Source organism: Tauraco erythrolophus, chromosome 9, assembly GCF_009769465.1.
Source record: "Tauraco erythrolophus isolate bTauEry1 chromosome 9, bTauEry1.pri, whole genome shotgun sequence".
Classification (NCBI taxonomy): domain Eukaryota; kingdom Metazoa; phylum Chordata; class Aves; order Musophagiformes; family Musophagidae; genus Tauraco; species Tauraco erythrolophus.
This window is the reverse complement of record NC_141473.1, coordinates 19,702,715-19,730,191: the sequence shown is the minus strand read 5'-3', so window position 1 is coordinate 19,730,191 and position 27,477 is coordinate 19,702,715. Positions and strand designations below refer to the sequence as shown.

Sequence of the window (27,477 nt, the reverse complement as noted above, 5' to 3'; positions counted from 1 at the left end):
ATGACTGGCTAGGGTTTCAATTTTTTTTTTTGAAGGCTAAAGGATTTTAATCTTAGAAGAAGTGCCATTTCATATATTTATTTAACATTATATTCTTCCTTTACATAACTATAAATGCTAAGAATGCAAGAACACACAAGCAATAGATATTCTCACAAACTCCCTTCAAAAATTGATCAGGGAGAAAAAGACAGAATCTTTCTCTGAAAGAAACAAACAAACCAACCCCACAAAAATTGCCCTGAGCTCCACCACTTTAGCAAAGTCTATTTATATTGTCGATGTTATGCTTCCCTCTACGGTTTATCATAAGAAGTGCAGTTACCTCTTAACGTTCTGAAGTCTTCCTTAAAAAAAAACAATACGCAAACTAATCTTTAGTTGCAAGCAAAACTTAGCAAAAAAGCTTAATGAAAGTTTCATTTTGTTCATGAAAAATGAGAGGCACTGAGCAGAACTATCCCCACTTATCACAAGCTCAACATTATATGAAATATCAACTACAACAAGCTAATTGTCTCATGTAGTTTACAGTCTATGAAAAAATCAACTTCAAACAGGCAAAAAGCTTCAAAGATCACAGCAATGTAACAAAGATTAAAAAACCGTCGAGAAGCAAAGAATTACCATGGAAATAAGTAGTCATGTCTGTGTCACAAAATAGTGTTACGTATTTCACATAATTGATTTCAAGAAATGAATTCCACAGATACATTAAAACTGTCAAAACAGTAGTGGTCTTTATTTCCATCAGACAAGTTAACACTTTGGTTAATACGAATTTATTTCAACATTTGGGAGACAAGGAAATTAATGACTATTAAAAAAAGTGAAATAAACCCCTTTCAAAAACGTATTGCATAACACACGTGTCTGAATTTTATACTGTCCCTCTGATGAGCCCTTTACATTATGTAACATCACATACAGTTTTGCAAGACAAAATAATTTATGGACTGGTTTTCAGCCCCTGATTTGTGAGCCCTCATGGTGTCTAAGAAAAGCAAGTTTATCCACACTACGCAGCAACCTAAATACATAGATTTCAAAGGGATCTCAATTCCACTGGAAAAAAAAAAAGCAAAACAAAACCAAAACCACAACAACACAAACTAATTTAGAGAGGTCCACAAATCAAAAAAAAAAAAGGCAGAGAATAGTGTATTGGAATAAACACTCAAATCTTAGTGTCCTGGAGAGAAAGTTAACATTAGCTTAAAACCAGAAAACACATTAGTATTTTTCTCATTTTAGAAACTGGGCTTTAATAATGCAGTTATCAGTTGTTTTCAATTAAGATCAAGTTAAAAATTGCAGACTACAGAGAAGTCTTCAAACAAATGAAAACAAATCTCCTCCCTTTGTCATCTAACGCCAAGTATATACCACATAAATAACATCTGTTCTACAGAACTCTTCATTGATAGATCAGAGATTTTCAACAGAAATAGGAATTTATTTAGTTTTAAGCCAATAATTAAAATTTTAGTTTGTATCTTGTTTAAAATTTTGAACATAGAGGATTAGTCCTGCAAAACCAGTTAGCAGTCTGTTGGTGTTGGAAGTCATGACTACTGAAAAATTATAATCTTAAACCTTCTGCCTCCACCAAGTTTTCTCACAGTCTTGCCAAGAAACCCATGTAGTCAGAAAGATTGTGAATTTATTTCTTGGGGGGAGGTAGGAGGATGTTAAATAAAAAAACGTCTCATCTAATGAGGAAAGGAAAGGCAAAAAAATCAATGACTAGTTTTCACAGTAAAATGCATCAGCTTTGTAGTTTCATTTGAAACCAAGAACAAATCATGAAACGTCATGAAAATAAGATAAAAAAATCTCCTAGAGTGATTACTAAATGAAGTTAAAATTACCACACTAATCAGTAAACCCCAGAAGAAAAGCAGATGCCTCATATCACAGGTCCTACATTAAACAGTATCCACTTTTTAAAATAAATCCATAAAATCTGTATGTTTGGCCACTTTGCACATTTTTCCCCTAAAAAATACAGTGTACAGAAAAAAAAAATCTCATTATTCCCAGTATGAATTCTGAAGTATAAGCTCAAAACCCAGAAGTTAAAGATCAGCTGAAAGGATTTTAAATTATTTACAAATCCAGCAGGTAGAACTACCATAATGGCTTCATTTCCATCCTTGTAGTGGCTTTCAACTCTTATCCAGCAGCATCTGCAGTAGGAATCTCTTCAGACAGCTTCATCATTGATCATCTGTCATTTTAAGCAATTCTAGAAGAGCCCCAACAGCTCCAAAATAACCCTTTAAACAAAACAAAAGCAAAATAAAACCAATCAAATTCCAAAATAAGACACAAGCATGAGCACGTAAAGTCTTCAGTTCTGTTAAGGTAATTAAAAAGACCTTTCTTATAAGATCAGCCCTGCTGTGACCAGTATTTGCTGTATCTGAATTATGATTTAATAGGATCTCGTTTAGGTCCAAAGAAGGACCTTATACCTGGAGAAGTCTTACACAGTTCTCCAAAACTGTCAAAAAAAGAAATTACAGAACCATTGTAATGATGCTGTATTGAAGCAGGGCAGTTTCCATTATGGACACATCCATCTGACAGTCACCTCAAAATTATGCTTACAAATATTAATTCTTGTTGAGGCTCACATACCACACCATGCAAGTGAACACTGTTGGCATTAGGGTCAGAAAGCAAAAATAAGAGATGCACGACATTAAGCAACAGGTTAGTGATCAAGCAGGGGAGTTAACAATGGGTATTTTCAAATTAATTTGTAATTAAACTATATTTATGCAGAACTTTGTTTGTGCATTCACTTCAAAGCAATGACATTGAAATTCTCTCTTTTAACTTTACCGAGTCAAGAACCACAAGATTTTTGTACTTACAAATGAAAGTTCAACATGTATTTCCTTACCTCATGTTCCAAAAACAGAGCTTTCAGCTGTCCCTTGGACCAATAATCCATAGCATATGCTAGCACCTTCATAGAAATCATATTAATTCTGAGAAAGTTGCCAACAAATACCACCTTGTCGATATTCTGTAAAATTGAAAAGCAGACCAGCAAAAATTATTTTCAGCTACATTATTTGCCTCATTCAACATGTACCTCTGCCTCCACTATAAACAGGAATTTTGGGATACATTTAAATTCTCCAGACTGAAAAGTCAAAAAAATAACTGCAGTTACTGACCACTAAGTAGAGATGTTGCAAGAAAGGAAAAAAAAAGTTTTATTGCAAAAAAAGTGAGAGGCTGATATCACAGATGGTGACTATTTGCTTAAAAGCCCATGACCTTCTGTCATGGTTTGATGTGGAGGGGGGGTGGTTCTGGTGGCAGGAGAGGGGTTTTGCTCCCTGCGACCTCCCCGGTTTTGGAACCGGGTTAGGCTTAGTTCTGGCCACCAGATCAGACTGCCATCCCCCTCGGGGTTGAGCCAATAGGGCGCCTCTGCGAATTGCCCTATTTAAGTCAGGACAAAGGAACCGGAAAAGGTGCTTTGCCCAGGATCGAGCAGAGAAGGGAGGAGGGCACTGCCCCCGCTCCCTGGCTCCCGGCCGGGCAGCTGCTTGCGTCGGGCCGGCGCTGCCCACGGAGGATGGCGGCGGCGGAGCCAGCTGGGGAACTCGGGGGCATCCCACTCCCGGGGTGCCCACTGGGCTGAGTTCACCTGGAGAGGACTGAGATCTGAGAGAAACAGCCGCATTGACAGCAGGTCAGTGAGGATGGAGCGGGAGGAGGTGTGCCGGAGCCGAGTTTCCCCTGCGGCTGATGGTGAGATAGCAGGTGGCCCCCCTGCAACCAGGACGGCCTCGGTGGAGCAGAGACCCACTCGCAGTCCATGGGGAGAAGATGCCTGAGCCTGAGGATGGTCGTGTTGGGGTGCACGACAAGGCAGAGGGGCATCTGGAGTCTTCGTGACGACCCACGCTGGAGCGAGTGGCTACAGCTCCCTAAGTACCCGAGACTGTGGTAAAGCCCACACCGGAGCAATCTGTGGGGAGGATTGTTTCCAGTGGGCTGGACTCACGCTGGAGAAGTTTGTGGATTTTTCCTCGTGGCTAGGGGATCCATTGGAGCAGGGGAAAAGGGTGTAAGGACTCCTTCTCCTTTAAGAAAGAAGCAGCAGTAACAGCACGGAATGAACTGACCTGCACTCCCCCAGTCCCTGCCCCCTGTGCTGCTGGGGGGAGGAGGTAGAGCCGGGAGGAAAAGGAGGGGGGGGGGGGGAAGGTGTCGGTTTTAAGATCTGGTTTCGTTTCTTTCTGTCCTCTCAAGTAATCGTTTTTTGTTTCCCTTTGTCCTTCTAAGTAATCATTAATAAACTGTTTTGCTTTGAGAAAAGCTCTGCCTGTTTTGCCCAGGACCATGGTTGGTGGGTGCTCCCTCTGTTCTTGTCTCAACCCTCAGTCCCTTTGTTTTTTTTTTTTTCTCTCCTCTCTACTTTACTGGAGAAGGAGAGACTGTGTGAGTTTTAGTTGCTGGATCAGCCTAAAACCACGACACCTTCCTAACATGAACAGGATTATGAGTGTTTTGTTGTTTGTTTGTTGGTTTTTTTTTTTATTGTATATGATGTGGCTGCACTGAAGACATCTTTTCCCCTTGCTTGGTAAATGAAGCAGCTTTTCAGACATCACTATGATTATTTAATCCAGATGGAGAACCTCTGAAGGGTATCTGAGAAGGATTGTGTTAGAGATGGGAAGAAGTATCTTTCATTATCTATTATCTGAACCTTGACTCCATTTTCAAAAAGTATGGAAAAGCTGGTCAACATGATACTTGAAATGTATTGCATTCCTTTGTTTCAAAGCTCACTTGAACTCAGTTTTCATGTAGAAGCTTAAGATTTTTGAACAATCTGACTATGGTGTCAGTGAGAAAGTCACAAACTGTCCTTACCTGTATGCATATCAGTGCATGTAAGCACAGTTCTGGTGCTGAAACAATGCCCATAACTATCTTACCATGCCCAGTTTTGCCTGTTATGCACAAAAACGCATTTGCATTTTGAATTGGTGTACCATATGATGTCCATCATACACTAGAATTGGTCTAGAAGATTCAGTAGCAGGCCAAATCCTGGAGACGTAATCTTTTACAGGAGTCTTGGAGGAGTCCTAGTTCAAGAGACCTCTGCTGAAAACTACCAGCAAAAATCTGCATAGAGGCTAGAATGACCAAGTGTTACCACTCTAGATTCATACAGCTCTATAAAGCCCAACACTTGGTTCTGCAGCAATTACTTTGCTACAGACCACAGTTCTGTCATGTCCAGTACGTGCACATGTCATACCACAGACATCCTCACCTGAATACTCAGTATTGGAAAGTGCTGATACCCAGATGCAATAATTCATTTATCTAGTCTCCGACGACCGAGTTACATGTCTGATTGTCCTCAAAACTCACACATCAACACAACACAAACTTTAAGTAATTCAGGTTTAGAGTCATCTATCCCCTTAGACTCTGCAGTCACATCAGCATAAATTCACACTTGTTCCTAGGAATTTATATGGCTGAAAATAAGAACTTCTCAAATTTCAAAAGGCTGCTATTAAACATGGCCAAGAGCACTTTGCATCCTCTGACAAGGCAGTTTTGTGTCTGACAAAGGAGGGACAAACACATAACTAATTAATTTCCTGCAATGCAACACCATCAAAATGATTACAATCTACATTTGAATTTAATTTTCATGAAATTATTTTTTTCTGAATATACACATGAAACTACTGTTACCATAAATTCAAGCAAGCAGTATCTAACATTGAGAATAAAAATTAATAAATATTTAAAATCTAAAAATACTAGTCACATCTACTAGAACAGCAGAGTGTATATTAACATGCAAATTTCATCTCAATTTTCTTTTCCAACATTCCTTGACTTGACAAGGTTAAAAATTATGTTAAAGATGTAAAGTTTCCTAGATTTTTTGAACTGAACTAAAAACAGCTTTAGCATTTTTCAGGAGTTGGAAAACAAAGAAATGCCACTTTTAGCTCTTAAGGGAGTCTTGCCAATTTACTTTTAAATTGTTCACTGCTGAAATATTCAAAGCTGAAAGACAGAACTCAAACTGATGCAGGGATGGTGATGAAATGCTTACTTAAGCTAACCAAATTAAAACATCCTGGAAGAGACATGCATTCTTCCTCTCTGAGAGGTCTTGCTAAATTGTTCAACTACCTTGCAGTAGAAAGCTATAGAATAGCTTCAATATATTATATATACCTATTTGCGAATTTAACTGAATATGGAAATCTATATCCAAGATGGAATGAGAAAATTCTGCATGTGTTTTTACAAGAAGCCTTGTTCAGATGCAACTTACATGTTCTGCTAGTAGAAAAAGCAAAAACCAGGAAGACTGGTTTCCTTTATGCAGTTCTGCTGTGCCTAAGACAGACTGTTTCAAATCATGTGTAGCCAAATGGTTCCAGACTATGGAATTTTTCTACCCTACTGCCAACTTTGTGCAAGCAAACTTTGCTTTGAAGTTCTGCAGACAGAATATTTCATTTATTCCCCAGCCTCAGTTTTCCTGCACATATGCAAGTCATTTTCAACACAATATTAAAGCTGCAATCACTGGGGGGGGGGGATGGGAGGGGGAGAAAAGGAAAAAACCCTAAACTTATCAAAACTCATGCTTCAGAGCATAAATCGATTTCGTCAAAGAACTTAAAAGTGAGTTTCACCATAACCCTAATCTAATATACACAAAGTCCGCAAAAGAATATATCGTATTCAGCTTTTTTTAAGCTCTTATTTGGGCATTTCATTCATCAAGCTTAGTGAGAGTCAGAGCTGTATCTTCCAAAGGAGATTTAGGTGTCCAGATTTAATGACAGCATTACTTTTTTCCCCTGAGATCCATCTATCTGGAGATTAGCTGACTTGCCGTGATATATCACGTCTGAAATCTTTTTTTGATAGTATGTAAAGCTGTTAAATGTTTTTTTTTTTTTTCCAACTAAAACTATATAATAAATTTAGTTCTGTTGGAGAAATTCTACTTTGGCATTGTCTGGGAAATGAAGTATACTCTACACATCAATCCACATTCCTCCCCAAAATTCTATGGATCACGTCTAGTTTTTGAGTAAGCCTGCCCACAAAACAAAGATGTCAGGAACTCTTTCAAGTGACTCAGAAGCATTAGTTTCATTAGCAGCCTATTTCCTCCTCTGAAATGTATCGCATGTGGTTCCCTGCTGCAACTCTCCATGCTTTGATAGCCCTGTACAATGCTGCTTGAACTCCATGCCACAAGGCAACACTGTAAAGAAGCTGAAAGCAAAGAGAACACTGAAAGAGAATCATCCTGACCGAGTCAAATTGCCAACAAAATAATGTTTGTAGCCACTTTTCACGATGAAGGGAGGTTATCAGTGGCATTTGATAGGGGCATGCACTGAGACTTGTGCTATTCAACATATTTTAGAAGCCCTCTAGAAAGGGATATTAGCAACACACATTACATTTATTGGCATACAAAGTTATTCAGGAGAGTCAGAATAAAAAATGAACAGCATAGCAATGCTGATGAGACTTACACCCAATGACTGAGGAATAAAATGGCAGATGAAGCTTAAATTAAAAAAGTGAAACGACACAAATGAAAGGGGGATGAGACAGATAGACTTCAGTATTCAGACACAGTGATGGGCTCCAAATTAGCCACCACCACTCAAGACAGACTGGAGGGGACTGTGGACGGTTTCTGAAAAATACGAGCTCTGTGCTCACAAAAATAAAATATTAAGAACTGTTAGTAAAGGAACTCAGAACATGAAATTTATCAATATGCCACCATATAAATTCATTGTGCAACAACACTGAATACTGCATGAAGATCTGTTCATTCAATCTCAAAATCAGAGCCATAAAAAGATTAAAAAGACAAACGGAACAGTGGAAGAGAGACACAGAGTGTCTTCCACAGAAGAGAAGACTAAGTATCAGGACTTTCTGTCTTGGAAAGAGCAAGAGGGAGATGCGGTAAAGTGTTTATTAAAAAAACAAAATTGAAACCCACCAAAAGCACTAATGATGAATTATTTGCTATTTCTCATAAAGCAAAAAGCTAGCCAGGACCCAATGAAGTAATCAGATGGTTGTTTGGTGAGTTTTTTGGTTTTGTTGGGTTTTTTTTGGGAGGATGTAGGTGTGTTGTTGACTTAAAAAAAAAAAAGCAGCACTTTCTTCTAACCACAAAATACTGTAGATCTAAAAACATCAATGTATGAATTGATTGAGTAAATTGAGAAATTTATTAAGAGCAGAAAAATAGATTAGTTACCACATAATAGTAAAGAATGCAATTTGCAGCTCAAAAAAAGTGTCTAAATATTTGGGGTTCTGATTTTTTTTTTTTAACTGCTGGAAGCTGGAAAGATGTATGAGTGGAACGATCCAGCCATAGTTATCATGCCCAAAGAAAAGAATGTAACAAGCACTGATAGAAGTTTGAGGGAGGATAATGAACTGTATTTTTCTTCTCTCTGACCTTATACAATGGTTCTTACATCTATCAAAACATTTAACATAATACTCAGTTTGAATCCATCATGCTATGGAAGGAAGCCAAGCAAAATACTAATTAAAAAAAAAAATCTATCACCATATAGTAAGATCTATTAATAACTACAAGGTAATTCAGAGTAATTTGGATTACAAAGATGTTAACAGCTACATATTACAGCTTGAGAGCAAGTGAACTACTCCAGGCATCAATGGTTCAAGGACATCTTTACAGTCAACTTTTCTCCTCTCTTGCCTACCCTTGAAGCTCAAAGTACCTTACACTTTGCACCAAAGCATACACACAACACAAATCATAAGAGTTAGGACCCAATATTAAATATATGCACATTTACAAAGGCCAGTTACACACCTACTATACCAGCAATTTGCATTTTTGTATTCTGATAATCTTATTATGTTGTTTCTAAGGGTTTTAAGCTTATAGTAAATATGCTATCTTACCTCATTTAATGCACACATGCGAGCAATAGAACCTATGTTGTTGGTGATGGTGACCAAAGTAGCTCTGGCCAAGTCCTCTTTACTGATGGAATCTCTCTTTTCTTTACTCATCATATGGCCAAAGCTGTGTGAGGAAGATTATTCCTTTTAATATGAGTTATTTAGGAGTGCTAAAAGCCTTTAGAAATTTTACCATTTAATAAGCTTCGCTTGGATTTGATATCCATCGATTTGAGACAGATTTGAACATGTGAAAAGGGATCTCACTGGAAAAGCAGAACAATGAGCAAAGACACTTCTAAAATAACTGTAATTTAAATGGAAGCAAACTACATGAAGCATTGTTTATACCTGTAGAAAAAAATTAAGAGTAAGAAGTAGGTGAAAGATCTAAGGACAAACCACATGATACATTCAGAGTGACATTTCGACATGGACATAGTGCATAGTCCAGAGATTACAGGCTCAGTTCAGCACGCACTGTAAGTTTCCCAAGGAACTTCTTACAACAGCTCAATTAACACGTACCTTGATGCTACAGCAGACCCTTGCAGACCAAACCGTTCATAGTCTCCTCCGTAAATATCTTTCACCAGCTTATCCACATTGGTGCTGTCTCCTTTTGCGGCCATTTCTAGTGCTTCTTCAAATGTCTCACAGCCAGTCAGCAGACAGCACAGGCCCAGGAATGTTCCTCCTCCAAGACTGGAAAAACACAGTTCCTTCAGATCAGCACCTTGAACCAGCTTTTACCCACAGCTCTTCAGACGCCCATGTTCAACATGGTCTACACAGCTACCAATTATATCTTGCAACTCCTCCCTCAGAGAAGCAAAGACAGACACCCTAAATTGAGTTTCATCCAGCACAGTTTTAACTGAACCACTCTTAAGTCCTTAATATTTCCATAGGAGAAACGATGCTAAATATAGGGCTAGCTGAAAATAAGGTCCAATCCAACACAGTAGACGTCAGTTTGCTATTTGTAGCACTCTAGCAAGTTTTCCTTGTGCAAGAATTACTAGCCAGCAAGTCAGTGATGAAAGAATAAACAGTGATCAAAGCTAAATACCTACGCAGGGGCAGGCAGCCAAGACAGATCTCATCTCTCTAGCCAGCGGGAGGAAGTAGTCTGGTTGGTCCCTGTTCAGAGCAAGGCTAGCATCAGCCCTGAATGTCTCGGCCCTCTAAAGAACTCTGAGCAAGGGGTTGCTTTAATATCTTGCATGGGCTGAAGTACCTTATTTACTGACTATATAAATTTAGCAGGGAGTATTTGACTGTGCATAACAGGTTGTTAACTCCTTTCATTAAAATTCTACTCTGGATATGTCAGTCTGAACAGATACGAACTTCAACTTGGTAACCTCTACATCCTTCCTCATTCTTTCTTAACCCTTGAGAAAGTTAGCTTATTTGCACTGATTGCAGTCACACCGATCAGAGCTACTGTAAACAAGAGGATCAGTGAGACACCACGCTTGCACTTCACAGGAGGTCAGACAGGAACACCATTCAGTCAGTGCTCTTGGATTATTAGGAAAGTTTTCCAGAACACATCTAGTTGCACTGCAACATATTTAGCGTCTGAACAGCAGGAAGCTCTGCACATCATCCACAAGACAGTATTGATTTCATCATCTATAACAAGTCAGCAACCCGCTGCAGTCATGTCTTTCCTTTCGCAGTGGAAAGGATCAGATGTACATCTACAGATATCAAAAGGACTATACTTGAAAAACAACCAGAATTGCAAGAAAACCAATACCTCTTCTATTCAACTGGCGTTCATCTATATGGCATATAGAAAAATGGCTCATGGCTACCACTGTGGCAAAGATATGCCCTAGATAAGGCAACAGAAGACACATATGCAGTCACATGCAGTATACAGAAGAAACTTCATTAATATGTACCATGTGCTGAAGAACAAAATGCAGCTTTGGGAAGGACCATAACAAATCCAAAAAGCTTCTTTGGTTGTTGCTTTGGAAGAGGATATTTTTAGGTTTCTGTTTTGGTGGTTTGTTTTTAAGATTACAAGATTACTAAAAAGGAAGTATATCAATTTAGTTCGCATGTATGAGGAAAAAGTGGGATAGGTTTATTGGTGTTTTTACTACTAGTTTGGACGGACACATAAGTAACTAAAGTGGTTTCCTACAAGTAAGCACTGTTGTTACATCTACAGAGTAAATTTAAACATGCCACAGGCTGTTTTTTGGCTTTCAGAACAAAATTCTGCATCCACACTACTGAAGTCCTGAATTCCTTAACAGAGCAGTCACATCTAAATCTCTTAACTGAACATAGGCCAGAGACCATTCAACTCAGCTGCAACCTACAAATCATTTCAGAGAGCACTAGCTGACCGAGGCTGAAATCACATTGAGGACAAAGTAAGAATACAGACAATCAGGTTCTAGTCTTTACATGCTGGCATTCCTTAATTTACCAGCACAGTCCAAAGACTAGTACAATCAGTAAGGAAACAAGAGATCTAGTGAGACTCCTCTGCCAAAATCCAGTAGTAGCAGGTAATTCTACAAAGTTTTCCTGTATCCTGGATACATCCTAACTATTAAGCAAGAGGTTTTTGTTTAGTCACAATATTTTTATTTCACTATTCTGGCTGTTCTGGAGGACCAAAGCATGGGAGAGGAGATGCATTTACTGGGAGAGTTTTATTTTGGTAATGCACAGCAAGAGATAGAAAGTAGGTAGAAGACCAAGGAGAGACTAATGCAGCTCTGAAGCTGAATGGATTAATGATTTCCCTGATGTAGACTCCTTCTCTGAAGGAGTCCTAGGATATTTCCAGCCTTGCTACTGGTGGGATTTTAAAAGAAATGGGAAGATAACCACAATTTGGAGCTGCACCTACTAGTCACGCTGTCTGGTTCTATCTGTCCATTATTAAGGACAAAAGAAAAACAGAATTAACACAGAATTAAATTTACCTGGATCCTGTGACTCTCTTATAGTTGTCCTTAGAATACACAGCTAGGATGCTGACCCCTGAGCCTATGTTAACCAGCAGCATAGGATATGGATTATCAAGGCAGTAAGGCTTTTTCTGGCACTGTTCAGGATCTGTAGGATTTTCAAAATAATAGCACTCTGGTTGGCCATTGAAACCAACAGAATCAACGTAAAGGAGGCCTTGGATCAAACAGTCCAATTCATCCAGTTTATGGAGTTGTAGATCAGCAATCTGGAAAAGAACAATAAGAAATTAATAAACAAACATATCCTAGTATAATACACTACTGAGAAGGACAAAAGGCTCTACTGAAGCACTTTGATCACTTTAATAGTAACATATTGTGCTATTTAAACAGTACAAAGATCCATCTAAGCATGAAGTCTGAAATAAGTTTGCTATTTGCCTGACAATGGGTACCTCCCAAAACACTGACGTGCTACACAGTAATATCGTTTAGTTTCTTTGCCTTTGATACATTCCCTGCTCTGCAAGCAGGAAATATTCCCCCTGCACCAGTATTCTGAAGCAATAAGATTTTTCCCCCGGCATCCCCACCCCAAGAGGAGCTGTGTTCTGCAGGTCTTGGGCCATATCTGACACATGCCTGCACAGCAGCATTCCTCAGGATGCAAAGTGCTTTAACTCATTATCCAACTGCATTTCCCAGTAATTTAATGGAATATTCAACAAAAGCGTTAAGATGAAGAAATTTCAGTTAAACATCACGATAGTCAAAGCCTTACAAAGTGCACATGCTTATGTTAACATGCATTAAATATGCCGTGGATTACGCTTAAAAGATATGCACTTTTTTAGTATATGTCATCAGTAATCTGACAGAGCTATTTCTTTAAATTATTACGAGCACTTTAAAATGCCTCATGAAAAATAGGGTACTTCCAACATTTGGTGAAAAACAATATGGAACCCCCCCCCTCAACAGTAATGTCAGGATCATGCCCACAGCAAAACGTTCATAAAAATATAACTAACAGAAGGTAGAAAAGCAATTATAAGAGCTTAAAAAGAACATTGCCCCTGAGATTGCACAGGTCACCCATGACTACTTCAACAGACATGGCTACTGGTCACAGCATTCTGTTTACTAGAGTCAGAAATTACATTCCTTTCTCAAAATAGGATACAGTGACAATCTGTAGAAAGTCTCCTTTCCTGATGACATCGAGTTTAGATTTGTGTTAGGGAGACGACAGGGAGAAAAAACAGTAAAGTTGCCTGTGCATACCCTGAGGTCATTGGCATCCTCACACCTGCAAAGTGGGTCTTACCTGACTCCACTTCCTAGCAGAAAAAGCAACAGGGTACTAGGAACAAAAGGGAGTTATACAGCACAGAGCTGGTTCTCAAACATTTGTATATTGCAGGATGTTTTTATAACAGCTAATGAAGATTTACGAGGCTAAATACTTCTTATTTTTAATTCTGGAAGCTATATTAAGTCACTATAAAGAAGAAAGATATTTCTGTGGAATGAGCGTGGCCAATAGATTACATTATTTTGCGCTATTTAAATAATTCCCCTTAAGTTTTTTCCTCTACTTGTACATAGCTCTAACGTGCCTTAACTGAAAGCCATTCTACTCTTTGGGTTTGTCCATTTGTTATACTTGCTAGTCCTCAAATCCTGGAACCACAGAAAAGAAGTAAGATTTAAAAAAAACCAAACCATCAGTCTCAAAGACCTCCATATAGACTCAGTCACTCATAGGACAATAGAGACAGGTGGAGATCATTTCTTCTTATTTCAATATTTCCTCCTGTAACTTTTGCAATCCCTTCATATTTTGTTCTTGGTTACCATGTGGCTACACAGATTACAGTTACAGAAATGCAGCACAAAAAACTTGAACCATTTAGCCAGCAAATAAGAAAGAATGAATATAAATCAGGAGAAAAGGTTTTTAAAGAAATATGACAAAAATCTTAAGGCTACTTTGGTAATATCTTTGATTTCAGCAATTTCTTTTATTAGACTGAGAGGAAAAGCTCCAATCAAGAGATATACAATACAAGGCATTAACATAATATATGTTTCATGCACTCTTTCTCACAATGGACATTCTATGGAGTCCACTAAGTCATCACTTCTTAGAGAATTTATTTTGTTAAAACCCAACTAATGTTGCATATAGCCAGTCAAAACAAGGAAAGATTCTATACTAACCATGTCTTTCTCCAGGTTATGTGCTGTACAGTCTCAATTTCCTCACCTTACTGTATAAGCTAGATGCAGTATGACCAAACAAAATCTAACACAGGTACAGCACACACAAACATGTTATGAACCAGAAGCCTGCTATAAAAAGACAAGTCATCAGCAGATTTATGGTCCCTACTGTCAAAAATTCTATTCTCCCATAAGCCAAATACTCAGCTACAAGCTGCTTTTGTCTCATCTATGTTATGCTTTTACAAATGGGTAAGCATCAGTGAGAGATCCTGCAAGACACGAGCAAGTAACACAAATCTAAGAGTAAAACACTTCTGGCATCAGTGTGAAAAAACAGACAAAATCCTTGTTTCTACAAACTCTCCACTCAGCCCACCAATTTTGTAAAGACAGAACAAAAAAACCCAAAGTTTGGTGCTTTTTCAAGCACTAAGCATAGAAGTTTTATTAGGTCCAGTTCTCCACGTATAAAAGACACACTAGAATTTGCTATGCTTTTTATAGCTCTGTGCTATATTTAACAGCTAATATGCTGTAAGCAGAAAAGCCCTATTACTTCTTTCATGTATGATAGTCATAGCAGAGTGAAAAACTATTTTCCTGCATTGTTGCAGCAGTCTGGTTTTCATTTTTGTAAGGAGCAAGACTGGCATCAGTATTCCACGTCGATCTGTCTCTATTCAGAGAGCCGGGAGCTCTGCAACCACCAGACCTTTGAGGCTCCGAACAGCCCAGTGAGCCACCACTGTTTTTGTTTCTAAACACAAATTAGGGCACGGTTGCAAGAAATATAGCAACCCAGTCTTGTACAAGAAGCCATGATACAGCCAGGGTCACAATTCCCAATTGCTTTCCCTGCATATAGGACTGCCTTTTTTCTGTTTGTTTCTTTGCTCACACTGACTGAAACAGCAAAACTTCATCACAAAACAGATGTGCCTATAACCATTGTAACTAATGTATGAGAAGGCAAACTTTTTTTTTTCCTGGTGCCACCACCTGCCCTACCAAACTCTACTTGTCCTCATCTTTCAGCTGTCCAAACCATTTCTCCTTGCAGGAACTGAAGTTTACATGCAAAAATGAAAAACAAAAATGAGAGCTGTGTGTAGAAGCACATTTTAATTGGATGTTTTTCCTACAATTTTTTACAAAACACATTTGCAGATATTTTCCAGCCCTTTGCAATCTTTAATGTGAGGGCACATAGCATGATAGTCAACCTATCCTGCTCCACACTCATGTAACTATATTCAGTACAGTGATTCTCTAGAACAGTTTTATGTCAGAAAGTGGTGCTATGAGAGCAAGAACTGCAGAATAAAATAGCATACAGGACACTGGAGGGAAAAATAATGATGGTTACAGGAAAATCATATGTACATTTTTTTAAAAGAACAATTTTCTGCATTATAGCCAGACTGAAGAAATTCCTCTATTTTTTAAACGTCAAGGGAGGGAACAAAACACTTCGGACCTCAAGGAATTCTTCAGGACCATCAAAAGGAGGGACTGAGGACTTTAACCATATTTACAAGAGGGTACAACACAGCAAGGAAGCAGTGAACCCTTCCCCATGACAGTTCACACCTTAGCAACAAACTCCTGAAACTCAGTTGATTTCAAGGATACACAAAATGTCTATTGTTCTATTGCTGCTGTGTACAGATGGTATTCAAAGGAGAATGAAAGCCCACCTCTCATTGTACACTTGCAAGATGTGCTGGAAAACGGCACTGTCTGTTCAAGTTTAGCAGTTTTGGTTGGGTTTTTTGAGGGGTTTTGTTTTGTTTATAATGTCAATTTTTAGCTGTATTCAAGTACTAGACAGTATAAAAGGAAAAAAACATGCTACCAACTTGCTGCTGCTTTGAAACAGGGAAGCACAGAAGTCAAAGACTTAAGTCATGTTTGTTTCTTTACGGGTGAGTAAATATTTCCACCTCAGAAAGGAAAACATGAAACAGCCCAGTCCTCTACAAGTGAGCTGAGGGAAGCAATGACATACGCAGCAGGGCTGAAGCCTAATGGATCAACTGGCGTGCAGACACCTTTTCAATAAAGCTCCAGCTCATGAGAGATTTCATCCGGCTTGAATTTTCACACTGTCACTGAGTTCTGGCGAGCACAGGAATGTCCAAACCTAGATGCAGTTATGAGTGCATCTGTCTCTTGGACTTTCAATCAGGAATATGATTTTTTTCTTCTGTAAGAAACTATTAGTAACATAACATCTTGCAAGTTTTTAATTATCAATTACAACAGCCTCATCTACTGTATTACTCTGGCTTTTATATGCCTTCTGGGCATTGCTCCAGCGTTTATTTCTTACAATAGCTTACGGTCTAGCTTTTCCTTCCATCTCCCTCCCATTACTTCTCCTCCACTCTCATAAAGACATACTTTGATTCCTTTATATTTTGATTGTCTTCATCTCAACCTCCAACCCTGCTTCTTTTTGAGCTCAGATGAGGTACTTGCCCCAGCTCCTTCCGCACTCTGAGGCTGGGAAACAACCACTCACATTCAAACAAGACAAAGTCTAATGCAAATACAGGGCAAGCCCAACATTCACTGAGGCAGAAGAGAAGACAGACTCTGCATCAGCTCTGGGCAAAAAAAGCACTAGTCTGGGATCCTCTGCAGAGGATCTGCCCTCTCGCCCCACTAGCTGTAAGGATCTCTTCTCTCTCTTGACAGGGAAAAGATGCACGTTGCTTCTCCCCTTTCCCTCTAAAAGTTTCCCAGCTTCTTGTGGTGGTAGTAACAGAAGGCACCATGGTCACTTCACCTGTTCTCTGGATGACATGTTCAGCTCCAGCCCAGTCCACACACTACAGGCCACCACCTATGGCCTGAGCAGCAGTGTCTGGCCTCCTCAAGCAAGTGAGGTGCAGCAAGATTTTTGAGTGTCTTACACTAACCTAGAGTTACACAGCTTACTCCCATCCTACAACACAGGTCAGTGAGTTAGTTTGGTTTAAGGTAAACACAGTCTGCAAGTCATCCACCAAAGGTGTTTGGTTCGTAACACAAAGTCAAGCCTTAGAATCAGATAATAACTGGCACAAGAAAATTGCTTACTCTTAAAGCATTTTTCTTACAGGTTATGGGGAAGGTCAAGGCCTGAATTTAAGTTTGTCTTGGTAACAGATTTCCTTCCTCCCCTGCCCCAAATGTTTTTTATTAAGTGACTGGTTTTCTGGCCCAGGCCCTGCTTCCACTGAAGCCAGCATAAAATTTCTATCAATACAAGTCAGGTTCTGTAGGTGTCTGTTCAGGAAAGGAATACAAAGATCCTACCTCTGAGCCTCTGCAATCAACAGGAATTTTGCAATAGAGCAGGTTTTAGACAAAAGTCTCAATAGTCCTTTCTTCCCTCATATATCCTTTACATTGATTTGCTTTACAAAACCAAGTGACAGCCTAAGAATTTGTTCTTCCTTACATTAACAGCATACTTTCGTGCAAGTAATGCGCACGTGCCATCATGGAGGAGTCACACAGTATAAAGATATTTATATTACAGGTACACAAGCAAGAAAGTCTATGTACTCCCTCTTTTTATAGAAGTGATGTTACCTGAGCATTTACAGAACAGGTGAGGTGACAGTATGCAGCTGGGAAAAGAGGGAGGATTATCAGAATTAGGCGACAGATACATCCATGCCTTAACACCACTGTTACCTCTGAAAATAAAGTCAGCCGGCCATAAAGATCAGTCATTTAGAAAGGGGGAAAAAAACTGAACAAAACACAAAACCAAGAAAAAACCACCCTAAGCTGGAAACAGTCCCTTCAGTGAATGATTTACCGATGCTCTTCAATGAACGTTAAGTATAACCATATGGTTGGTAAAATTATTTCTGTAGTCTAGTTTAATGAATAGAGTCAGTTTTCCTACTTCTAAGGGAAGCATTCAGATCTTAAGAATTAATCAAATGATTTGCCAGGTTACTGATCATTATTGCCAGCAGTCACCAAGCAGTCCCATGGAGACTTCTCCAGGTCTCCTACCCAACACTGTGGATCACAGGAGAGGAAGGTCAGACAGCTAAACCTAGCTAGCTTTGTAGATTTAGTTGCCTTTGTATGGCACAGAAGACAGGCTTAAGACAAACAAAAGATGCCTCCCAGTTTTATTTTATTTTCAATACAGAAAAGCAACAGAAATGCCTAGATTAAACCTATTTAGCTCTTTTTAGGGATTCAGAATTAGACACTGGAACAGGCAAGTAACAACAGGGTGTTTGCTTGTGTATTTTAAGGAGAAAAAGCTGCTGTAATCTTAGAAGGATTCCTTCTTTGGCATTTGAATGCTGATTTGCAGCATGTTGGATCTTTTGTCCCAAATCTATGCAATTCTGAAAGGTTCATAAGCATTTAGAAATATCATGAAAGATAAATAATTTAAAAGCATGTACGAAGAGAAACAGAGGACCAGAACAAAAGCATGTTACCTGTATTAGTTTCATGAGTTTCTTAGCATTTAGCCAGATTTTTTTTTACGAAATTGACAACATTCACAAACAAACTTCAGTTTTTCCACATTGCTTTTAAGTAACAGAAACAGTAACATTTAAAGCCTCCTCCACGTAAGGCATTATACAACACTGGATGCTGCAACAGCAGGATACTAGACTTGGCACATGTTCTCTACTTCTACAGGTGCATCAGAGTGATCAAATATTTGAAACAGACATTTCAATGCTTTGAGAGAGTAATCTGTTGTCAAATGTCAATTTACAGTCGGCAGAATGCGCTGAGATAGCCGGCTGCTGTTACAATGGCTAATGAAGTGTGACAGTTTAAGTGCCAGTACCCAGGACACTCAGCCCTTCAAGAGAAATGAAGCAAGCAAACCTTCATGTAATGCATAGTATTTTGCTTCTGTAATACTCTATGGCTATTACAGTTTGAGCCAAGAAATACTTGCGATAAAGGAAGGCGGGGAACTGGATAGCTGTAAGAATCGGTGTCCAAAGCACTCACTTAAGTGTGAGTGCACTTCATTGACTGTTCTGTGCTACAAACCACCCTAGACAGGCTGTAGTGTTTTTCTTAAACTACCTACAAGCGTTGCAGCACGTAGAATGGTAACTAACACTGCAGAAGTGTGGGATTTCATGCCTAAGTCCACCAGTAATTTGCTATGTGACCTCATATTTTTGTATAATAGCTGGCAAAACAGCCTCAACTTGAACTATGGCTTCCAGTGGTACATTGACTGTATTGCAGCTGAGATGACAGAGATTGGTCCCATTGTAAATCGTATTTTTATGCCACATAAAGCCAAAGCTACACAGTGAAATGCCTAGCTGTGCTAGCCACCAGTTAACTTCCCAGTTCAGTTCTACAGCTGTGGGAGTAAAGGACATGAACTTCCTTATTAAGTAAGCAAGTCTAGCTGCTATTATGTGATGGAAGAGAGATGAATTTGGGAAGACTGACCATTCCAAAGGGATAGTCAGCCTCTTCAGAAAGTCTTAAAGTGGCCTCCCATTGTCACTAGAGAACATGACACGAATCATCCCCTGGACACATAGAAGGACATTCAAAAACCTGAACTGAGACCACATTGACTATCACTAGAATTCACCTCCTACTGCAGTGCCAACACGTGAGACAAACTAAAACTTTTGAGGACTCATTCATCAGTAGACCCTAACACATAAGGGACTTGCAGTCAGCCTAAAGGACAAGAAATCTGGCATTAGTAGTGGACTCCTACATTAATTCAGAAACTTGATAGTCCTTCATTAGACTAGCTGCTTCCACGTCCAACATTTACTGAAAATGATTGCACAACAGTAAGACAGCTGGAATTCACATTCATCTCTTACAGCATTCTCTTTCCCCCTTAGGATCTTAGTCATCTGGTAGGTGAGGGGTACTGACAAAGAAAAAACCCTCTTGTATTGCAGGAATGGATGCTTGGCATTAAAAACGAAGCACACAAAGCCAAAGGCAGTTGGTAAATTGGTAATGGTAGCTCCCTGAACTGAAGCAGAAACAGAAAAGCAACTGATGTAACCTGTCAAACCCAGCAGTCATCCTTCACTCTCAAGATCAGGCCTGCCAAGTAAATCATTCACATTAGTCTTAGTGAGACTGCTCTCATACAGGCAGACTAGTCATTCTTTTACAGAAAATAAATGGAGATATGCCCCAGTAGAGAGACATACACAAGAGCCAACTGCCTCCCGAATGACTCTCTCTAATGCAGGTTGTACACAATGGCTCTCTGTACCTCTGTCACCACAATCAATTTTTGCAGTGCACTCTAGTGCACTCATTTTGGGAGCTCAGACTATTGCTGAAATTATACAAACAGCAGCATCCCAATATTTCAGATTTACATCAGCTTCTGGAGCTTCCTGCAGAGGTTATTTTTTAGATTCTAGGGGATCTGGGACCCAGTCACCTCATGAATTGCCTTTCTTCACATGACATACTCCCAGAACTGAAATCAAAAGCTGGCTGCTATTGTCATGCTTCCATACGCTATTTCTCCCCTTGTTCCATGCTTGGTCTTCCAGACTCTTGACTTCTGACTACCTGAAGACTAATACAATGGGAAGGGAATCTGAATCTAATCTCCAGCCTGTATGGTTTCACTTCTGGTTTTCCAACAGATATCCAGTTTGCATAAAGAGTACCTGTAGTCTCAGGCTTCTAGGTTGTCATAATGCACCCTCAGTTGATTATGAGGCATCTGATCATCACTGCTGTAATCTAAAAAAAACCTATTTACTGAAGACATCCTGCACAGTAATACTTCAGTAGAATACCTAGCAAGTAGAAAAGCCTCCCCTGTCCCCAACATGTTCTCAGCAATTCCACCAGTTAACAAATGTGAATTGATTCTATTAGTCTTAACCAGTTAGGATAGACCAAAAAAAATATTATTTTCTCCATAAGTTTTAATAGAAGGACTCCCATGATGTTTTCCCAAAGTATCCCCCAATAAGCCCACATAAACTGTTCACATACCGTTCTAAAGTCCTCCTCAAACTTGTAGGCGCCACCTCCTGTGGCACAAAGCGTAGTGTGCAAACTGGAGAAGTTCTTTTCACTACCCATCTGTATGAACCTGTGCATGGCACAGCTGGGAAAGCGGATGAAGTGCAGGTTTCCTTTGCGTCCACACATAGTCAAATTTTTCAGTTCAAGATGGACATCGCGAATGCCAGTTTTACCATAGGCTGTATTGGAGGTCAAATATTTCCTAATGCTTTTCAGGTTTTCCACCTCCTCCTGCTCCTCTTCTGCAGTAATGTCCTTAGGTTCGAAGTAGACCAGTTTAACCAAGGTTCCACCGATATCCATTCCAAACCATGGAAATGCTAAGGACAAGGGAGTTGGGAGGAAGAAAGAGAAAGATGCTATAAATATACAGGTTAGCCATATCACCCAAAACATTTGCTGAATGACAATTCGGTGCAGTCACAGTAACAGCATCTGCTCCTGAAAGCTGGTGGTCACTTACGTGCCCAAATCACACGTATTAAACAACTTTCTAAGACTTCATAAAGTCTCAGTTAAGAAAAAGAATAAAGAAAAACTCAAAATACTCTTTTCTGGAGAAGTAGGTTTTAATAATTTGAAAATATTTTTTCCCAGGAAAACATTTTACTCTTCGTCAGCACCTCTTGACAGAGCACATTTACTGCATTTCACCCAGCCTGACTCCCAGCACCAATTCTTAAAATAGGCTAAGGAGGGGAGAAGGAACAAACAGGAGAACATGATTTCTCAAGTCACATTCCCATTGCGTAACATCTACAATTGTCTTTCCAAGACCAGTTGTAATTTCCACAGTCACAAGGCTCTGTTTGAAGAGCAGCAATACATAACTCTCCCATTATGCTAGGAGTCTCCTGACTTCAACCCACCAGAACTAGAGTTCGGTTGGAACTACACCACTTGCATATATCAGCAGAAAGAAAATAGGCTGGTTTAAGTTCAATTATTTACCACTGACAGTCCTTTTCTTTGAGCATAGACTCCCGTTGCTGGTATATGCGTTAGTCTAACATACAGCTACACAAGAAATGCCACTATTTGTTTCTCAGCATATATACATATTTACCACAGCTGGCCTAGGTCTACCAAAGCTTTTGTTCTGTTAATAGCAAGAGAAAATGACTATGCTGAAGACACAGCTAGAAGATACTAACTGAATCAGGTTGGTCTGTCTGCTCTGCTTATATATACATGCATACATTTTAAATAGTAAGCCAGGCAATTTTATGAAGCAGTAAGAAGTGAGAATACAAGATCTATACACAGGTACCAGCAGAAGGAGGCAGCTAGTAATGTTTCTTAGAGAAATCAAATTAAAAGTACTGAGTATGTGAGCTAACATCTAAGATACATTTCTAAAATAGCAGTCACACAGTCACCTCTCTGCTTTTAGGAAGAATGAGGCACACTTGCTAGAAACGTGATTCTACCAACTAGGGCATCCCAACTTAGCGTTGATACAAACTTCAAGCCATGAACACCATATCCATTACTGAGCCTAAATGTAAACAATTTGGAGCAAAGATTTTAATAAGCGTAGGAGGTACTGATCACACTGTTCTTCCTCACGTAATCACAAATCAGTGCTAAGTTACTCAACTTCAGGCCAAAAGCAGCTTAGAGTCTTTTACTTCTTACCACAACGGTCTCAGTATCATTCTTGTCTGGCTGAATAATTTGGAAGTCTAAATTTCACAACTGTTAACACAGCCTCTCCTCCCAAACCAACCCCTAAATGTCAGATGTTTAAAACAGTTACTTTGCTCCATTGCTGTATGCCAAATAACTGAATCATCAGTTTCTCTCCCCTTTCCCTAAGGACAAGGCAGGCATAATGCATAAACTCCCATGAAGTAGCTTGCTTACAGTTCAGTTTTTCCAAGAGCACCTACTGTTATCTGTTGTAAAGTCTAATTTATTTCTCCATGCCCTACGAGCTGCAAGACACAAAGACACCAAAATGAAGTCTAATTTAAGGTTTGGGAAGATATAACCTACGCAGATGCATGAGAGCTCCTTGAAACGGGAAGAATTTGAAATGAGTTTTTTTTAAATAGGCTTTATTTTATAAAGAGGAAAAATGTTACCATACACTAAACTGCAACTCAAACACTTTTGGAAGTACAAAGTAAACATTTAAGCAAGAGTGGTCTGGTCCACACTGCACAACACCATAAGGCAGTGGAGCTCAAGACACCAATCTTATTAGTGATTTACACAAATCTCTATTGAAGCTACTGAGCACTTTAATTACCTGTCCCACTGAAACAGTAAGTCCCCTCCCTCAGATGTATCTTAACTATGCAAGCAGAAAGTTTAATTTTAAAAGCAGCATAGTTGGACTGTGCAATACAGAAACAGCCCGTAGCTAAGTGTAAGCCAACTTCCAATATTCTACATTAAGGGCAAAAAGTCTGCTAAAATCTACCTGCACCAATAGTTGCTTTAAAGCGATAGTGCAGATCGAATCTTTAAGAGAGGGAAGAAACATTCCATCCTTCTATCAAAACACAAGTCCACCAATAAAAGCATTAGGTACTAACAGCTGAGAGTTATTCATAAAGGACTGCGAAGACATTTACTTTTATATCTTAACATTTTGAGGAGTCATAAGTAAATCATTAAAAAATAATAAGTACTGTAGAAAACAACTATGAAGTTATTTTAAGTCTGATTTGTTCTTGAGACAGGTACACATAATGCTTACAATTAAAAAGCAAGCAGAAATACCAAGATACTTTTTTTGTTCAAAACCTCCCTCTGAATCTAAGCTCCTTACATTTTGTTGTGAGCCAAAAGGAGAGCTGCAGAAAGAAAAGAACTTTGCTTTTAGAACAGCAGCAATTTTCTTCAGCACAAATAAAGAGCACAACATCATTCCACAACAACCAATATTTCAGTTACACAGAACAGCAGCTTAGTTTTCTTCACAGATGCTGACATCAGCTATCTGTTGTCATCTTCATTGCAAGTGAGTCCAACTATTTTGACCAATTAGGACAAAAATCAATTCTCAGAGTTCCTGACAAGTACCACCAAAATTCAAATAACCTCTGTACAACTGAAGTGACAGTAAAATCACTTCAGTATTCCAGTGATTATTTAGAATCATAGAATCGTTAGGGCTGGAAGGGACCTAAAAGGGATTTAAAAAATTTATTCACTGTATCTTTTGTGACTATCAATGTGTTCCAAATCAAAATGCACCACTGAAGCACTGTCAGTTCTTTTTGGTATCTTTAGATAACCCATCTTAGCTGGTACCTATACACTTCAACTTTCCTGATACCACTGAATGTGGTGCTAATGGAGGTTGTGCATGCAGACTGCAAGGTGCTCCTGGTTTTTGTTGCCTCCCTGAATACAGGGAGTAAGACCATTCAGAGGCCAACAAAATTATTAGGGACATCACTGCTACAATCAGGGGGTATGAAGAAAGGTATTTGTATACCTATAGTCTCCATAGACTTGAGGGAAAATTGTGAGGGTTTTTTTTTTTTATTTATTTTTATTTTATTTTATTTTTTATTTTAAACTGGAAGTCCAGCATTTCATTGATAACCCGAATAAATGTCCAGTTTGTAGAGTTATTAAAAACTAGGAAAGCCAGGAGAAGAAAACAAGATCCATCACATCCACATCTTAGGTTGATAAGTTACTCAAAACTGTGATTTACTACGAAAAATGGATACGTTGCAGAAATGCTTTCGCAGTGTTAAAAAACGTACTTAACTAAAATTGTCTGATAAAACTGTTACGAGTTGATTTCTCTCTTCTTGATGTCAATATGCAATACACCTATTGAATTAATGCAATGAACTATTGTGGAGAAAATAAAACTATTCTACTGCATTGCTACACTGCAGTAAGTCATAAAAAATAACAATGCTATAAAATTTATTTCCAGGTCCCACAGAATTGGTACAGAAAGTGTCAAGATGAATCATGCATTCTTAAAAGCCTAGCATAAATTAAAATACTCCACTTACCTTCTTAAGAAAATTAATTTTCTTTATGTTAAACTACACCAACTACTTACTGGTTTGTTATCTTGAGATAAAAATCTCCATTACTCCAAAATTTGGCTGCAGAAGCATGTGACAATGCAAACAAGGTATTTACAGCACTGCATAATTAGGTAATCTGATGCACACCAACAGCTGTGCTATCTGGGGGAAAGGTTCACTCCTGAGAAATTCCATGACACATTTTACCCAGTTTCTGCACAACCTTTGAATAGTATGAACCTATAAGGCTATTCCTACAAGGCATATTACATTCAGAATTGAACACATTTGATTTTTAAAAATCTTATGATTAACATACGATATAAGGGGGTGTGTGGAGGGTACATATGAAATCACAACATGGACTATATCAGGGAAAGCAAGAATGAAAGGGAACTCCTAAGTCACAAAGTAACATCTCCCCCCATTAAAGAGCATAACCAAGGGTAATCCTTTTCATACATTTAAACCACCATCACATAAGGTTAGTTGAATCTTTTTACTCCTCAGCTCTTAAAAAAGAGATTGTGCCTAAATCCTGCTGGTTAGAACTTTCTTCTCTCTACCTGGACCCTAGATTTATCCATGACCAATTTGCAGCAGTTTCTTCTTTTGTCAAAACTGTTTCAGTTTATACACCTCTCTTACCGTAACTGTGTTCAAGGAAATACAGGTCTTGTTTCTCAATTTTTTATCAATGATTTGAATGGTGGTATCAACACACTGATATCTTAGTCATAAATATCTCAGATTAAATATCTTAAGTTCAGCTGCTTTTCTTCCTGGACAAACATGTGATAAAATCCTATTACTTCATTTACATTTTTCATTTGCATTTAATTTGCATTGCTTGATGCTTTGATGATCTAAGAACTTCCTGTTTTAATTGGGACTGGAAGAGGGGAGAGTGCCAAAAATAAGAACAGGGGGCGGAGGGGAAATCAAAACAATTTGAGTCACACATAAAATGAGAGAGTATTCTCACAGATTCTGAAAGCTGCTCTCTACTAAAAAAAAAAGCTGGTAATAGCTTACATATATTTTTTAATTACTTCTTCCTATTTTACAAATTATTTTTAGCAATACAAACATGTTGTAAAATGGAAGCATTTGTTTTCTTTCAAACCAAAATAGAATATATAGCTTAAAAAAATAATTATATCTGCTTAGTAATAGAAGTTTCTTCAAACTTAACAAAGCTAGAGCTAAATAAATCATGCACATATATATCAGGCGAAGCCTTCCAGTTCATTTTCAGCAGCAGGGGCTTATTGAATGTCTACCTCCTCATCAGAAAAAAACCCTCAAAAACCACACACCACAAAAAGCCTCCAATCAAAACCACAATCCAAACCAAGAAACTTCAAACCCAAAAGCACAGAGCTGTTTGTTAAACAGTTGTGACCATTCACACATATGTAATCATATTACCACAAACTATTTCTGAAGATAGCACTGGGGACACTAGGTCATTACCTAGCCTGGATAACTTAATTTAAAAAACTCTTAACAGATAAAAGCCAAACTTAAAAGCTACAAGAAGCAATGATTAACTATCAAGAATCTCATTCTTGGATCTAACAGCACCTGGCCTGATGGAAGTGATTTGCATAAGTTTCCTGATCCTGTTGGAAACCATTACTTTGTTGGTAAGGCAGATACACCGTTTTAACTCACAGATGCTGGACCAGAACATGCCAGCTAGTTCAGTTTGTTACGACCAGTCCTATTCCTCAGGCAACCCCCACTCCCACCTACATTAAAAGCAGCTGGAGACTAACTTGACACAGCATGTCACCTTAAGAAATTCTTAAGATTAAAAGATTATGGCATATTCTAATGTCTTGGGCAAAATTTCAGAAACCAATAATGTCATACTTACTCACTGTGTCAAACAGCAACAAGACCAAAACCATTTCTACTCCTGTATTCTTCACTGAAATATACTATATAATCATGGCATTCCATATTTAACATCATCACAGCTGAAAAAAACCTAGGTTTTCCACAGTATCCACTTGGCCTTAAGTAGAACTATGCTGCAGCCAAACATCACAGGTGTAACAATCCAAATACTGGCCAAAAGCATTTTTCACTGTGAAGCTACAGCTTGAAGTGTTTAGAAATTAATCATGGTAATTATAATGCATATTAGTTGTAAACCATCACACTGCCTCAAATCACACATTCTTTGACCCCTAACAAGTACCAGCTGACTTGGAGTGAGAAGCAAGATGCTGATTGGAATAGAGACCCCAAAGCTTTAT

General features: G+C 38.7%; 1 protein-coding gene across 3 annotated transcripts in view; it reads right to left on the bottom strand.

Annotated features, from left to right (window-relative positions):
* Window positions 1-2,219: 2,219 nt before the first annotated feature.
* The window catches only part of PANK1 (pantothenate kinase 1), a 28,450-nt gene continuing 3,192 nt past the window's right edge, over window positions 2,220-27,477 (bottom strand). For 2 of the 3 annotated variants that reach the window (XM_086616488.1, XM_086616489.1), the window contains exons 2-7: window positions 21,171-21,523; window positions 11,961-12,214; window positions 9,529-9,705; window positions 9,001-9,124; window positions 2,912-3,037; window positions 2,220-2,279 (exon numbers count right to left, since the gene is read on the bottom strand). In XM_086616488.1, coding sequence (XP_086472614.1) covers window positions 2,220-2,279; window positions 2,912-3,037; window positions 9,001-9,124; window positions 9,529-9,705; window positions 11,961-12,214; window positions 21,171-21,523 — 1,094 coding nt within the window. The remainder of the gene's footprint in view (window positions 2,280-2,911; window positions 3,038-9,000; window positions 9,125-9,528; window positions 9,706-11,960; window positions 12,215-21,170; window positions 21,524-27,477) is intronic. The other variant, XM_086616490.1, reaches the window with a different exon arrangement.